The sequence below is a fragment of the Alosa alosa genome, chromosome 13, assembly GCF_017589495.1.
Source record: "Alosa alosa isolate M-15738 ecotype Scorff River chromosome 13, AALO_Geno_1.1, whole genome shotgun sequence".
NCBI classification, from domain to species: domain Eukaryota; kingdom Metazoa; phylum Chordata; class Actinopteri; order Clupeiformes; family Clupeidae; genus Alosa; species Alosa alosa.
In genome coordinates this window covers 13406412-13423636 of record NC_063201.1, presented here as the reverse complement: position 1 = coordinate 13423636, position 17225 = coordinate 13406412, and the positions used below count along the sequence as shown (strand labels likewise).

Genomic DNA, 17225 nt, shown 5'->3' with positions numbered 1-17225 from the left:
GTAAGTCGCGCCCTGCCTGGGGAGGGGTAATGACCACACACACAAGACACAGAAGATGAATGGTCCAGCCCCTCAAGCAATGCTTTTTATCCCACCCACCTCCACCCATCCCCCTCAACACACACTCACACTCACACTCACACTCATGCACACACACAGACACCCCCTCCACCCCCTCTGGGAACCCTTTTGGCCCCCTCTGGTTCACAGCCTCCCTGACAGAGGTGAATCTTCACAGAGCCAGACCACTTGCACTTGTCACTGTGGAGACAAAAGGGGCTGGGAGCAGGCCCTAGCCTGTCTCCGCAAGTGTGTGTTTCTGTGTGTGTGTGTGTGTGTGTGACTTCAAGAGGTCAGCTCCCTCCATTTCCGCGGCTCTATGCGTCAGAGAGCGATGGCCGTGCCACGCACAGACCCGGCGGCGCTGGCCAGGTGATGCCATCGAATCGGAGCTTTCCAGAAAACATGTCTTAAAGAGCCCTCTTTTAACTGGCTGCTGTACAGTGCACAGCAGGTAGGGACCGCGGGGGCGCGGGGACTCTCACTGTTCTGAGGTCAGCTGCTCGCGGGGTGGGGGTGAAGAGAGGGTTTGTTTGCATCTGTTCTGCGTCCAGTGAGGCGGCCAGAAGCAGCAGCAGTAGTGGTGGCAGGTTAGTAGATCATTTGCCGATTCCACATGCTCGAAGTTAAATGCATCATTAGGCTAAAGGCATACCAATCAGAGCTGACACACCCACACACACTCACGCGAACACACACACACACACACACACACACACATACATACACACACACACACACAGTGTTGTTTGGTTGTGTAGTGTTGTTTGGTTGTGTAGTGTTGTTTGGTTGTGTAGTGTTGTTTGGTTGTGTAGTGTTGTTTGGTTGTGTAGTGTTGTTTGGTTGTGTAGTGTTGTTTGGTTGTGTAGTGTTGTTTGGTTGTGTAGTGTTGTTTGGTTGTGTAGTGTTGTTTGGTTGTGTAGTGTTGTTTGGTTGTGTAGTGTTGTTTGGTTGTGTAGTGTTGTTTGGTTGTGTAGTGTTGTTTGGTTGTGTAGTGTTGTTTGGTTGTGTAGTGTTGTTTGGTTGTGTAGTGTTGTTTGGTTGTGTAGTGTTGTTTGGTTGTGTAGTGTTGTTTGGTTGTGTAGTGTTGTTTGGTTGTGTAGTGTTGTTTGGTTGTGTAGTGTTGTTTGGTTGTGTAGTGTTGTTTGGTTGTGTAGTGTTGTTTGGTTGTGTAGTGTTGTTTGGTTGTGTAGTGTTGTTTGGTTGTGTAGTGTTGTTTGGTTGTGTAGTGTTGTTTGGTTGTGTAGTGTTGTTTGGTTGTGTAGTGTTGTTTGGTTGTGTAGTGTTGTTTGGTTGTGTAGTGTTGTTTGGTTGTGTAGTGTTGTTTGGTTGTGTAGTGTTGTTTGGTTGTGTAGTGTTGTTTGGTTGTGTAGTGTTGTTTGGTTGTGTAGTGTTGTTTGGTTGTGTAGTGTTGTTTGGTTGTGTAGTGTTGTTTGGTTGTGTAGTGTTGTTTGGTTGTGTAGTGTTGTTTGGTTGTGTAGTGTTGTTTGGTTGTGTAGTGTTGTTTGGTTGTGTAGTGTTGTTTGGTTGTGTAGTGTTGTTTGGTTGTGTAGTGTTGTTTGGTTGTGTAGTGTTGTCTGGTTGGGTTTTGTATTGCTTTGTTGCTGCTGTGTGAATACCTGCCATGGCCATGTTCATGTCAAAGTGCAACAACCGCCTTGAAGTAAGTCGACACACACACACACACACACACACACACACACACACACACACATACATACACACACACACGCGCATACACACACACACACACACACACACACACCAACACACAGGGGCTCTTTCTTTCTTGGCCGGTGTCCTAGGGTTTCACCTGACCCCAAAGCGTCAGCCTCCAATGCTACATTCAAGTGCTTCAGCCATTAGTGCTTGGCAGCCAGGCCTGTGTTTAGTGCAGACACACACAAACGCTCGATCTCGATCTCAAACATACTAGCTCTCTCATACACACAGACACAAACAGACACACTCCACAAACACAAACAGCGGACACATACTGACACATGCACATTCCTACTCTATCTTACACACACACACACACACACACACACACACACACACACACACACACACACACACACACACACACACACACACACACACACACAGTGTTGAGATGCATTTTAATTAGGCGCCATAGGTTTCACGTGTCCAGTGTTGGCAGTGGCTGCCGACCCTCCTGGTTATCTCCATTGTTTTGCAGCCGTCTGCTTCAGATTTCTCTCAGATTGTCAAAACCTGCCCGGGGGGTAGAACACATGTTGATGAGAAACCTCTCCTTCTCTCTCTCTCTCTTTCTCCCTCCCTCTCTCTCTATCTCTCTCTCTCTCTCTCTCTCTGTCTGTTTCGTCCTCACTTTTCTCTCTCTCCATCTGGCCAAAGTCAATTTTCTCCCCCCACACCTCCCAGTTCTAATGTTGAATTCACATGAGGGGAAACACCCTTCGTCTCCGTCTTGTCTTCCTCTCCTCTCTTCTGTGCTCTTGTCTTCCTCTCCTCTCTTCTGTGCTCTTGTCTTCCTCTCCTCTCCTCTGTGCTCTTGTCTTCTCTCTGGGACGGCTCTCTGGGCGTGTTTGTGATTATCTTCACATTTGCAGGGGGCGTCCTGCCAGAGCCGCCACATGCAGGAGACAATAAGAGGCTTCACTTAAGAGTGTGTGTGTGTGTGTGTGTGTGTGTGTGTGTGTGTGTGTGTGTGAATGATCTCACGACAAACACACCACCACAGCAGCCTGCCTGCATGAATGCCTGCTCTCACCTGACACAACCTTAGGAAACGCCACACACACCACACACACACACACACACACACACACACACACACACACACACACATCATCTGGCCATTTCAACAGATGCCATAGTTCTGTGTTTCTATCTCTCTCTTTCCCACTCTCCATCTTCCCTCCCTCCTCCCTCTCTCTCTCTCTCTCTCTCTCTCTCTCTCTCTGTCTCCCCCTGTGCTCCATATGTGTTTGATTGTGGATGTCTGCATGCTCATCACCTCACTCAGCAGGACCCCCTGCCTCCTTGGCCCTTACTCCAACTGGCTGTCTGACGGAGCGGCTGAATCAGAGACCCCCCACCACCACCACCAACCCTTTTATTGTTATTTCAGCCCTTATTCATTTGGCAGGCTGATAGACACACACACCCACACACACACTGCAGTCTTTGTTTTCCTCCTCATCTCTCCTGCACTCGCTCGCTCTCGTTGGCTGTTTGTCCTTGTCAGGTTGCCTAGCGCTCATGTTCTCTTCCTCCTCCCTCCATCTCTCCCTCTCGTCCTCTTCCCTCTCTCTCCTCTCTCTCTCTATCCCTCCCCTTCCCTCTCCCTCTCCCTCTCTCTCTCTCTCTATCCCTCTCCCTCTCCCTCTCCCTCTCTCACTGTCATCGTCCACTTGCGTCTCCCTCTCCCTCTCCCTCTCTCTCTCTATCCCTCTCCCTCTCACTCTCTCACTGTAATCCTCCACTTTCGTCTTGCTTGTGACTCACATGCTCTCTGTCTTTCTGCAGATTCTTGACCTTTTTCAGTTGCTTTCCCTCAGTCCCCCCCCCCCCTCTCTCTCTCTCTCTCTCTCTCTCTCTCTCTCTGTCACTGTCTCCTGCGCTCTCTCTACAAATATACAGTCTCTCTTCCATTAAACTTGATCTTAGCTGTTCATCTTAGTCACCTGTGTGTGTGTGTGTGTGTGTGTGTCTTTTAAGCTACTCCAGTGTGTCTGTCTTTTAAGCTACTCCAGTGCGCCCCTGCGCCCCCCCCAACTCTCCCGTTCCCACACAAGGGGCAGTTCAGCCCAGAGGCCACCCATCGGTGTGTCGGTCAGGGTGTCGGGGTGACGGAGGACTCCCGCGCCGCCGGCGGTGCACTTACAGCTCCGCTGACACTGATTGTCCAGCGCGCCCTCTTTTTGTAAAGGCGTCCGAGGGGGGTCTAAGTGCTTGCTTTGTGCTGGGTGTGAAGTGTGTGACCCCACACACACACACACACACCTCCTCCCTTCGACCCCTCTTAGGCGACTCCCAAGGGTGGGCGGCAAAGGTCATTCAGGGTCAAGAGAGGCCGAGAGTGAGAGAGAGAGACGTCATTTTGTAGGTTTACTCAACCCCTCCCTGCGGCCCTGGGGCTTTACGGGCCAGGGAGGCTGGGTTGCTGGAACTTTCTTTTCTTTTTTTTTCTCTCTCTCTCTCTCTCTCTTTCTCTTTCATTCTTTCTTTGGCCACTTTGTTTCCTTTCTTGCCGCCTCCTGCTAATGGCCAGGAGTTTGAGCCTGTCTGGTCAGGGGAGTGTGAGGGCTTTATCCGGCCGTGTTTGCCCACGGCGTTGGAATGGAAAGGTTAAAAGCCTGCCCTCTGAGAGAGGGAGAGGGAGAGAGAGTGATAGACTGAAAATGGCTGTGGACAGCAGGCTGGCAGTAAGAGAAAAGAGGGAGGTAGAGAGAGGTGTAGAGAGAGAGAGAGATAAGTGTGTGTGTGTTTGTCTGTCTGTGGAAGACAGACAGATTATTGAATTGAGAAAGAGAGTATGAGTGTGTGTGTGTGTCAGAGAGAGAGAGGGAGAGAGAGTGTTGTCATGCTGTCAGGGCTGCAGATGGAGGGAAAGTTCCCTGGCTGAGATGTGATGGGAGCTGCTGATAACAGCCAGCTCTGTGACCTGGCCAGCACAGGACTCATGGAAAGTCGTGTGTGTGTGTTGCAGTCTGTCCTTGTGCCTTGTCAGGCTGTGTGCCTTGTGTGTCCAAATGTATTTTTGATCCCGTGAGAGAAATTTGGTCTCTGCATTTATCTCAATCCGTGAATTAGTGAAACACACACAGCACACAGTGTACACACAGTGAGGTGAAGCACACACTAATCCCGGCGCAGTGAGCTGCCTGCTACAACAGCTGGTGCGCGGGGGAGCAGTGAGGGTTAAGGTGCCTTGCTCAAGGGCACTTCAGCCGTGGCCTACCGGTCGGGGTTTGAACCGGCAACCCTCCGGTTACAAGTCCGAAAGCGCTAACCAGTAGGCCACGGCTGCCCCAAATGTCCATGTTGATATGTGTGTTCTGATGCTCATACTGTGCATGTGCAGGGGTTTGTGTCCGTCTGTCTGTCTGCCCCCCCTCTGTGTGTGTGTGTGTGTGTGTGTGTGTGTGTGTGTGTGTGTGTGTGTGTGTGTGTTGTGTGTGTGAGTGTGTGTGTGTGTTACTGAGCTCTTAATCTCTGAGTGGCTGTGGAATCCTGGCACATAGCTGTGGCTCAGTCACCTGTGCTGGCCCTGTTCAGCCACACACACACACACACACACACACACACTGCACGCCTCATTAGGCATGCGACCCACAGACACAGACACTGTGACTGTGGTGTGTGTGTGTGTGTCTGTGAATGTGTGTCTGAAAGAGAGAGAGACACAGAAACAGGTTGAAGACAACCATTCAAGACTGTTAAAAAGAGTTTAGAGGGTCTCTGATGTTGTTTTACCATGCTGTAACCAGACCAGAGACGTGTGTGTGTGTGTGTGTGTCTGTCTGTCTGTCTGTGTGTGTGTGTGTGTGTGTGTGTGTGTGTGTGTGTGTGTGTGTGTCTAATTGTGGCGTATGAGTCATTTCTGTTCCTCCATGGCCATTAGATGAAATATGGGCTTTTCCTCAGACACTGTTTGATCTCAGTGCTCTCTTTTCTCCCTCTCTCTCTCTCTCTCTCTCTCTCTCTCTTCCTCTCCCTCTCCTCTGCCCCTTCTTTTAGTTTATGTAGAACATTAGTGGAGATCTACTCAAATCATCCCCTCCTGTGTTTACCTTAATGTCTTCAGGGGCACTGGTTAATGCTCGGCCATGTTTTACTCTGCCTGGAGGGCTAATTTAGTGTGTGTGTGTGAATGTGTTGATGTAGGTGTGTCAGTGTGAGTGTGTGTGTGTGTGTGTGTGTGTGTGTGTGTGAATGTGGATGTGGTGTGTGTGTGTGTGTGAATGTGAATGTGTGGATGTAGGTGTGTGTGTGTGTGTGTGTGTGTGTGAATGTGTGGATGTAGATGTGTGTGTGTGAATGTGAGTGCGTGCCTGTGTGTGTGTGTTTATGTTGGCATGTGTGTACGTTCGTGCATGCACATGAAAGCAGAGTGAGTATTGAGAACGAGTAAGATGGGCTTTTTTTCATTTCGTCTAAGGTTGTGCTTACCGTACTTACTAAGGTTACGTGACCGAGCCCAGCCCTTCTCCCCCAGGTCCGTTTTCACTCTATCTATCGCAGTGCATCTGTGTACCAGCGGTGGTGGTGGCGCTGAGTGGGATTGGGTTGTGCCGGACCGGTGCAGCACCCACTGAGACGCTTGGGTTTCAGCTCTGGTGTTTTCACAGGCGCCGGTGCTCAGACGGTGGTGACCCTCTCGGCCTTCTTGGACGGGCTCTACCCGCCGGCCGACCTGACTGGAGACGTGGCCGCGTACTACAGTTCCCCCACAGGTACCGAGCCTTCCCGTAGTGTCCGCATGCAGAGGTGGACAAGCCGGCTTTAGAGAGTCAAAGTCCTTCTCTCTGTGCACTTAATACAGGTGATAGCATTAATTAGTTGATCTACCTGGCTGAAGAGTTGTGCTGATTAGGATCAGATGGTTTTAGTGAAGGGTTGGAATAAATGTGTGGCAGGACTAACTCTAACTCTCTGAAGCCAGGTTGTCCACCTCTGTCCATGTGCCATCTGTTTACTTTGACCTCTGTCCTTCATGTCCTGCCTCCATATAACGTTGTGCCCCCATCCGTCTGCATGGGTAACACACAAGTCCTGTCTGTCTGTCTGTCCGTCCATCCATACTGTATGTCTGTTTGCAATCACGTCTTTCTGTTTGTTTGCTATCATGTCTGTCTGTCTTGTCTGTCTGTCTTGTCTGTCAGTCTGTCTGTCTGTCTGTCAGTATTTCTGTCAATCTGTTTTTCTGTCTCTCAGTATGTCTGTCTGACAGCATCTCTCTTCTCTCTAATGTGAAACAGCTCCTTTCTCTCTCTCTCTCTCTCTCTCTCTCTCTCTCTCTCTCTCTCTCTCTCTCTCTCTCTCTGTCCTCTTTCCTCTCAGACTTCAGTCTGTACAGCTGTAGTCCTTTGGTGTAGTCCTGTGAATGCTCAGAAGCACGTACTGTATGCACTTAGTGCTGTAATCCTCTGGTCTATGAGTGCTCAGAGATGTGGACTCAGTGCTATAGTCCTTTGGTCTGTGAATGCTTAGAGGTTTAAGTGGACTCAGGGCTGTAGTCCTCAGATGTAGTCCTGTGAATTCTCAGAGGCATATGTGGACTCAGTGCTGTGGTCCCCAGGTCGGTGAGTGCTCAGAGATGTGAACTCAATGCTGTGGTCCCCACGTCTGTGAGTGCTCAGAGGCATATGTGCACATGTGTTGTGCTCTGGGACTTGGCACGGCTCTCTGGGAGTCTGAGTATCAGTATCTGTGTCGGACCCTGAAACAGAGGAGTCTGCTTCCAGGCAGTGTACAGACTCTGAACATGCTCTGGAAGACATTACAACTTCACTGCCCCCCCCCCCTCCTCAAACTGACAAAACCTCCTTTCTTTAAATGAAAATATCACAAGGCCTTTTTTTTTTTTCTTCTTCACCTTATTATTTTGCTCAATTCAAAATGTTCGCTGCAAGAGGAAGAAGAAAAAGAAGGAAAAAAAAAAAAAAAAGAAAAAAAACGTGGCGTTTGTACTATTGTTTCCTTTGGACACTGTCTGTGTTGGCAGTGCTGAGTGGAAAGGTTCCTAAAAGAGCATTAAACCTGAAATGGCTTGGAAATATCTGGGCAGACTTTTTCTTTTTCCCCCCCTTCTTTCTCTCGTTCTTTTTAGGTAATTTTTTTTATTGTGCTTCCAAAAATAGAGTGTGGAAAGCCCGGGCGCTCTGCAGTGCTTCACGGCAGCCTTTGGAGCGATGGCAGCCCTGTTTGACAGATTAGATCACAGGTACAGCTCACTCTCCCAACGTAGCACAATGAGTCATTTAGAGAGAGAGAGAGAGAGAGAGAGAAGCCTGTTAGAGAGAGGGAGAAAACACTGAACAACAAATACAGTGGGAGAGGAGCAGCACTGTCTACACTCTCTCTATCTCTCTCTCTCTCTCTCTCTCTCAACTCACACACACACACACACACACACACACACACACACACATAGTACACACACATACACACTCACATGCAGTACACAAAGACACAGTTAGACATACAGACTAACGGCTAGATATACACCTCACTCAAAGTCCTCTAGTTTGATCAGTCTGGTCATGCATCTTCCGTTCTACTTGTCTAGTCTCAAAGGTCAGGCTATGGCTGTGTTGGAAGAGTTTCCCATGTTTTCTCTGAGTTTGACGAAAACTCTGTATGTGTGTTCGAGAGAGAGACAGTGAGAGAGACACTCTCTGTCTGCCCCGTTAAAGCATGTTAATCTTCATTAGTGCGGTGTGCTGCTTGACTTGGTCCGGCTGGAATGGCTGGAATGCCCAGGGCTTCCTTATCCTCCATCCTCCCTCTCTGTCATCTTCTCCCTTTCATTTCTCCCTCCTTTGCTCAGGTTCACACCTCACACCATCCCCCCTTCCCCTGTTCTCTCCATCACATTATCTCTCTCTCTCTCTCTCTCTCTCTCTCTCTCTCTCTCTCTCTCTCCCTCCCTCCTTCTGCCCACCCCCTTTTACTCCTGGGGGTGATAATTAGCACCCTCAAGACACTCCTTGACAGGATTTATAGTGGCGAGCTGTCCTGTCTTAAAGCGCTCAAGAGAAGACACGCACAACAAAGGGGGGGGAAATGTCCACTCCTCCAACACTCCTCAAGGGGATTTACGAAAGCGGACGAGAGAAAAAAAGAAAAGAGAGAAACTTCCAGAAGCAGCCCCTGCAATAAGTGCCACAGTGGCGGCGGCCCCTCTTTTAAATGCTGCTAATGGATTTACAATAGTGGAAAGTCTACTGTTTTAATGTACTGGCGTGGCATTCGGGGGCAGCCGAAAATGTCTGCCTGTTCCACAACACACTCGTAACAGATTTACGGCGCTGAAAATGTTGCTCTAGCCAGGATTTACAGCGGAGCGCGGAGATGTGCTAAACTCCTGTCCAGAGATCAGTGCGAACGAGATGACTTCATTATCACATGGGCCACCTCTGCCTTACGTCACCAGATAGCTGTTTTTTGTTTTTAACAACCCCCTCAACCTCCTCTTCCTCCTCGTTGACAGCTCCCTCACCTTCCTGTGTGTAAGATCTCATTTTCCTTGGCCTCGAGTCCTCGTCTTTGGTCATTGGCTAATCTTCCTCACTGGTCTATGGCTCATCTTCCTCACTCTCAGTTCTGATGTTTGGCATTGAATCCTCATTCTTGGACTCATCTCCTTTCTCTCATTCCTGCTCTGTGAGTAGGCTCAGCTGGACCGAGGTACCTCACTGAGGATGACAAGGAGTGTTCATGATGATGGTGCATGTGGTGATATCGCTCTCTCCCTTGTCAATCCATTATTAGTTACCGGTCTCTTCCTGGTTAATCCATTATGAGTTATCTGTCTCTTCCTAGTTAATGCAGTATTGGTTACCGCTCTCTTCCTGGTTAATCCATTATGAGTTACCAGTCTCTTGCTAGTTAATCCATTATTAGCTACCGGTCTCTTCCTGGTTAATCCATTATTAGCTACTGGTCTCTCCCTAGTTAGTCCATAATGGGTTTTTTACATGTGTATGCTTTCTTACACACACAGTAAGTATGTGTGTGTGTGTTTGCTTTGTATTTGAGCATGATAATGATTTTATGCATGTGTACTTGTGTACATATGTGGGTTTGTTTATTGTGTGCACATGTTCATGGACATATCCACATGTTTACACGTGTGTGTGTGTGTGTTTGTGTTTGATGGGGCCAGGGTGAGTCGTGGGTGGTGTGTGAAACTCTTCTGTATGCATATCACTCAGCACCAGGGCCCTGCTGCTCCCTCCTGCCCAGTGGGGGCAGCAGGACGCTGGCCTTCATCTGCTGCAACACAGCACACGTGACCACAGCTAGCTAGGGGACCAGGACCAGGGAGAGAGAGGGACCAGGGAGAGAGAGGGACCAGGGAGAGAGGAGGACCAGGGAGAGAGGAGGACCAGGGAGAGAGGAGGACCAGGACAAGGGAGAGCAGGATTGGGGAGAGAGGGGGACCAGGCACTCTGGACTCTGGGAATTTGGGTTCAAATCAGTCACTGTCTTGAGGCTGAGGCATTTGCTGTGCACACTGGAAATAGAAATTACGGCTGACCCGATTGCTCCATAATATCATGTTGATTTCTCCCAGTAGGCACATAGGCACATAAAAAGCTGTGTTAAGGGGAAACTACAGGGATGGGATGCCATTATGTGTCCAAATAAGTTAAGTCCCAGTAGACTGCAATGCAATCTTAAACTGCCCTCTTTTTCAGAGGGCAACAGCAGGCAAAGAGTGAGCTTATGTCTCAAGCTGAAGTTGAACTGAAGTTCTGCAGTTGTTATTCAGAAGAGCACTGTTGTGTTCTGGTCCAGTTGTTTGTGGAGAGATTCAGATCTGTCCGCCCTTAGTGAAGACCTTGTTTTGTTTAGCTGAGTTTTGTTCTAAGTGAATAAAAATAAAAGATTTCAATGGCCCAAACTCCCCGCAGTGGTTCTTTATTATTGCCTGGCTGTAGGTGCTGATGTGGTGGATGAGATGGCTTGTTTAGCAGAGGCGGTGTTAATTGGACCGCGTGTGTTTAGCGGATGCGGTTCAGGCAAGTGCGGTTTGGGTGACAGGCAATGCAGTACAGTACAGTGCGGCCACGCAGAGTTATGCACAAGCAAACCAGTGGACAATGACACACCCAGAGAGAGAGAGAGAGAGAGAGAGAGAGAGAGAGAGAGAGAGAGAGAGGCCAGTTGGGGTGAGCCTGCTCTGGTATTTACTCTGCACAGTGGTGATGGACAGAGTGTTTTTTTTTTTCCCTCCTCTGGAGAAAGTCTTTTGCAGTGCACCTTGCGTGTCCACTGAAAAGTGGACTCCAGATCAAGAGCTGTGGCCTGGGTAGGTGGTGGAGGGGTGGAGGGGAAGGACTTTGGGATTTAGTGAGTGTTTGGAGTGGGGGGGGGGGAGGGAGGTGTCAGCTCCAGAAGGTGTGATGGAAGAGAGAGGGAGAGAGCGAGAGAGAGAGTGCTGAGTGGTCTTGGGAGGCCTCTGCCCCGGCCAGCGCCACCGCTACTCCTCCGTCCCCATCTCTTTTCACGCTTTTCCGGAACTGCCGGCCATTCCGGTCATGGCTGAATGCTCTGCTGTTTTTGGGAGCGGCAGTTTTGCCTTCTCAAACATGTCAGTGGTGCATGTGAAATATTTGGTGTTTCTAACATAAATAAATGTTTGCAGTGCTGTAATGTCAAGTGCCAAGTGTATGTGCCAACACACCGGGATTTCAGTTTTTAATCAGTTTTGCAAGAGATCAGTAGCTCCTTCAGTTGTTCTGTAACTTGCACTGTATTTGGTAGATATTGCCCACATCCTTCTACCTGAACTGATTTCCTTTGTTTGTGCATTAGTGTATCTGTGTCATTAGTGTATTTGTGTCATTAGTGTATCTGTATCTGTGTCTGTATGTTTTCTGTGTGCATGCATTTATGTATTTCAGTGTTTAGTGTGAGCTTGTCGCAATATGTTATGTTTACATAAAATCGCGATATGTGTGAGAGGCAATATTTGTAGTGTGAGAAAGAGAGAGAGAGAGTGTGTATATATATGGATATGCATGTGTGTGTGTGCATGCGCGTGTGTGTGCATGCGTGTGTGTGTGCATGCGTGTATGTGTGTGTGTATGTGTGTGTGCGTGCATATATGTCTGTGTGTGTGTGTGTGTGTGTGTGTGTGTGTGTGTGTGAGAACGCTGCTCCTGATTCGGGTCTGGCCTGTGTAACCGGAGCCGAGCGGAGCGGCAGTGTGTGAGTGAGTGCCAGTGTTGATCTGCCCTGGGACAGGCGCTCTAAAGTGACTCCTGTGTTTGTGTTTCTCTTTTCCACTGCCTCCCATGAAAGAGCTCAACCCCGCAGGTGAGTGCCGCGCTCTGAGACTGACAGGAAGGACTTAGAGCAGCGTGTTTATGTTTCACAGAAACGCGATATAGCTGCAGCCGATTGCACTCTCTTTCTCTCTCTCTCTCTCTCTCTCTCTCTCTCTCTGTCAGCGACGCACTCATGCCACGCACACACTCTCACACAGATATAGACACACACACTTACATGCTAATGGATACTCTAACAACTTTGCGTGCCTGCTTTCTCTTTTCCGCTGTTTTTCATTCATTGTGCAGGAGGGAAGCAGAAACTTACGTTTAGGGCAGTTTTGAGTGTTTCAGGGTTTCACACACAGAAACACACACACACACACACACACACACACACACACACACACACACACACACACACACACACACACACACACACACACACCACCTACTTTATGTGATCCTTTTTAGTGCATGCAAACATAAACCCATTCTTGCTCACATACACAGAGTACACACACACACACACACACACACACACGGTCATGCTCCAGCAGCTGTATAGTTTTGGTGGTGGAATGGCTCTTGTTAATGTGTGTTTGTGTCTCTCTGTGTCTATCGCTCCATATGTCAACACGCCGCTGTTTGTCTTTGCCATAAACACGAGTCTGCCACAGGGCCCTGATGTCTACACACACTCTCTCACACACACTCTCACACACACACACACACACACACACACACACACACACACACACACACACACACACACACACACGTGCAACTTGCACTGATACACACAGTTACACCATGAGAATCCTACACATGGAAACACACACACATCCATGCGCATATGCATACAACACATACTAGGCATGCCCTGTTATGTATAGGAGTAGCTCACCGGCACAACTATCTCACACACACACACACACACACACACACACACACACACACACACACACACACACACACGGTAGGTAGGTGATGTGAAGACAGGCCTGAATAGGAGGAAGCGAGGGCCTTGGGAGAGGAGCACTGTGCTGGCTGATGAGGTCATGGCAGCTGCCCGAGCCGGACCATCGCTCACGGTCAAACAAACACCGCTGATTACAGAGACAAAGAGGAAGTCATCCAACACTGCTGCCCTCCGTGGAAACAGGACCGCTGCACCACAGTGGGCCGACAGTGACTCACACGCGCGCACACGTACACACACACATACATAGTGCATAGACATCATGTCTTCAGTGGTGCTGCGTCATTGCAAGGCTCTGCAAGGGTTTCATCATCCCCGAAAGCTCACGTGTTTTTTTGGACAGAAGAACACCCGTCAAAGTGACACTCACCATGGAAACACAATAAACCCAGTCATGATTCACCCTCACAGGAACATGACCAGTCCCTGCTGTGGTGGGTTGGGGCGCTGCTTAACATGGCCATTGGGGGGCAGTGTGCCGTCAGCAGACCACCCCCCCCCACACACACACACACACACACACACACACTTCTCCTGCCATCCCACGCCTAAGGTGAGCCACAGGTAGGTGATGGACCAGGACCAGAAGCAGACCGCAACTGTGCCACAGAATTGGAGAGGAGACCAGCGCCGTGTGGGACACGGACGGCTGAGGGCAGATGCGTGCGCATGTGTGTTTGTGTGTGTGTGTGCATGTGTGTGTGTGTGTGTGTGTGTGTGTGTGTTGGAGGTGGAGGGGGTGATTTATGCTGTCTCGGACAGGGGAGGGGTGAACGCACCTCCTCCTTCCAACCACAGAGGGGATTTTTTTTCTCACCTGGCAGAGAGCACCAGCAGACGATGGCTACAAAAAAAAATATATACACGCTTAAATAAAAAAAAACCCAGAGATGGAAAAATGTTTTCCACAAGCCGTCCTGTGGCACCGGCTCTTCTCTGCTAGCCCTCCCTGACCTCCACCACACCACTGATTGATGGGAGGCTGAAGTTTCATTCCCCTCACGCTCACTTTTATGTGAAAATATCTTTTTGGAAACTCTACCAAAAAAAAAAGAGAAAACTAAAACAAACCTCAAGTCACTAACGCCTCTCTTGTAAGACAGCGGTGAAGCCTGGTGGATCTCCTACGTATCTAAATGACTGTTTTAGGAAACCCCAGTAATTCGCACCCTTGTTCCCCTTGGATGTGGGGCTCAGATAACAGTCCCTCGTGTCCCTCCAAATGCGCTTTAATAAGCAGGAGGAAGCCGAAAAGGAAACTCTTTTTCTCCTATTAACAGATTTAGCAGGCTCAGCTTTCATGGCCGCTCATCACGCAGAAAAATGCCCCAGTGCCTCTCCGTTGGTGCTCTCCATGTTATTCACATCAAGGGATCCACCACAGAGCACTCCACTTTAAGCTGCCATTGGGAATACTGTACACAGAACAGTTGCCCAGATGACCAAAAAAAAACCTTTAGGTTTTTCCACTGTTCTCAGAGCAGCTTATGTGTCAGTCCTACTACATGAATTTTAATGGACGTGGAACACACACGCTGATGATGGGAGATCTTTCACCAGGCTATTGATCACAGTTTGAACACAAATGATTGTTTTGCCCTGTGCTTTGATCAGACAAGCTCACCCTCAGTGCTCGCCGCTAGGGTCTCACAAATCAAGGAAATGCCTCCCCCTTCACTGGACAAGACATCTGAAGATTCACCAGTTGCTTGCCCAGTGTCCCATAACTCAGTGTCCTATCATGCTTGTGAAAAAGTTGACAGGGTTTTTAGTCCTGCTTCACTGCTTCGGTCACTACTTGAGCTGCTTCCTCCCTCTCGGCACATTGGTCAGTGAGAGAGACACATGCCAGACTGCGTCCAGAGAAGAGTGGACTGCACACTCTATGTGCTGCTACTGCCGCCGCCACCGCCTGATCACGTGTCCCCTGGGGGCTTCACTTCCCTCTTATTATCTTAAAGAATGATACACGAGCCGGCCCATGTAAGCCCCCCGTGCTACACGGCTTAGGTTACTTGGCCAGACATAACAGGAAAGGATTAGCCAAGCAGAGGCAAGCAGGTCTTGCTACTGGAGAAAAGTAGCCCCTCTCCCTGCGTGCGTCTCTCTCTCTCTCTCTCTCTCATCCTCTCCCTCACCTCTGTATGGGGGAAGCTGCAGCAGCCCAGGGCCTGGGTGCGGAGGAGAGCTGGACGGGAGGCAACGAGGTCACCTCTGGACCTCCCCGCGCTCTGTTTTTGCAGCCGGCCGCCTGCTACAGCCCCATCGCCAAGAGGAATATCGGGGCGGACTTTGGGCGGTCGCGCTTTCATCTGATAATCTTGCCGCGGCCTGGGACCCCAACCGCAATCTCCAGCGACAAGGCCTGCAAAATATTTGGGGGGAAAACATCAAGGCGGCAGCAGCAGTGGAAGCCGGCGGGAGCAACAGGTGGTGGTGGTGGTGGTGGTGGTGGCACCCTCCCCTTTCCGGGTGTTTGTTTTTTGGGCGGTCTGGCTGACGCTCTGGCTGACTGCTGGACAAACATGCGGAGGGGACCTGGTGCGGACGGAGGCCGATGAGCCGGTGAGCCGGAGATCAGAGCAGATCAGCAGCTCGGACTCCACGGGCTCTAGAAGCTCCGCAAGCCGACACGGGGGCCTCTTACGGAACCTGATGCAGTTTCACCTAAGCTCTGCCACTTTAGTGTCAAAGCACTGCCTTTGGAATGACCTTCCTGATGTGCACACACACACACACACACACACACTTGCACGCACGCACACACTCACGCACGCACACACACACACATGGTACTGTAGGTAGGTGATGTGAAGACCGGCCTGAGTTGGAGGAAGCGAGGCTGACTGGGAAAGGAGCACTGTGCTGGCCGATGAGGTCATGGCAGCTGCCCTAGCCAGAGCCACACACACACACAGACATACACACACAGACACAGACATGGCAACACACTGTTTATTACACACTCAACATTCACATATTAATTGGCTGCTTGCAGACTCTTGAGCAACAGACTGTGTACAATAAAGTGTCTCCACTGCTGGCTGGGGAATGGACACAATGCACATGCACACAAACTAATACAGCAACCGTAGTACTCCTTCTCTGCAGTGGGCAGGTTTTTGCACTGTTGTAACATGGACTAGTGCACTGTGTGTGACTGCATGTCTGCGTGGTTTGTCGTGTGTGTGTGTGTGTGTGTGTGTGTGTGTGTGTGTGTGTGTGTGTGTGTGTTTCCCCTTCTGCAGGCGTTCCACGGGTGACCCAGTGTAAATTCTCCCTGCCCCTCCGGCTGCTGTGCTCCCCGACCGCACCCCTCAAGAGCGCCAAGTACAAGATCACCGTGGACACCAACAAACCGCCCGTCAACCTCAACCAAGTCTTCCCAGGTACCCAAAGCTCACTTCCCATACCTCCCCTGGTCTGGTCTCCCCTGTGCCGCCTTCCGTGTTTGCCGTGCCGTGGAGGTGAGCGCTAATTGGGTAATGAAAGGTGATGAGGGTCGCGCCTGCTGGCAGGTAAACACACCACTGTGCAGGGTGTGTGTTCAGTGTCAGACGTATGTGTGTGTGTGTGTGTGTTCAGTGTTTAGCGTGTGGTGAGGTGACGGCCCGACGGCAGGCGCTTCAGCACTCTCTGGTGTCTGTGAGGAAGTGTCTGTGTTTTCCTACCCTCACCAGTCACAGTCAAGTAGCCATGAAACCAAACACACACACACACACACACACACACACACACACACACACACACGTGCATACAAGTTTACCCACATACACACATGCTAGCCTACATGTATTTTATGTGGAGTAAAGCAAACCAGAGAACCTTTTCAGCAGACCATAACGGGGTCTTACCTGCACTATAACCCCCCCCCAAAAAAAGAAGGAGCATAGAAAAGCCATGATGACAGCCTCCATAATGAACAGAGGATTTCCTTGGCAGAGGGAGTAGCCAAGTCAGACAGCTGGCGCTGGACCAGTCTGTAGTCTCCCCTGCCTGTCTGGAGGAACAGAGATGGACCTGCAGTGTCCGCTGTGGCAAGATGAGAGTCTGAGACAGAAATGGAGAGAGGGAGGGAGAAAGAGAGAGTAGTCATGAGAAAATATGGAGATAGAGAGACAGCAATATAGTCATATAGGGTGGAGACAAAAAAAAAACAGGAAAATGGAAAATGGACAGAAGAAAAGAGAGAT

At 49.9% G+C, this 17225-nt stretch overlaps 1 protein-coding gene across 1 annotated transcript in view; it reads left to right on the top strand.

Annotated features, from left to right (window-relative positions):
• bbs9 (Bardet-Biedl syndrome 9) overlaps positions 1-17225 on the top strand; it is a 159601-nt gene that overhangs the window by 35440 nt on the left and 106936 nt on the right. The window contains exons 14-16 of the mRNA XM_048260719.1: positions 6402-6506; positions 12085-12099; positions 16281-16421. Coding sequence (XP_048116676.1) covers positions 6402-6506; positions 12085-12099; positions 16281-16421 — 261 coding nt within the window. The remainder of the gene's footprint in view (positions 1-6401; positions 6507-12084; positions 12100-16280; positions 16422-17225) is intronic.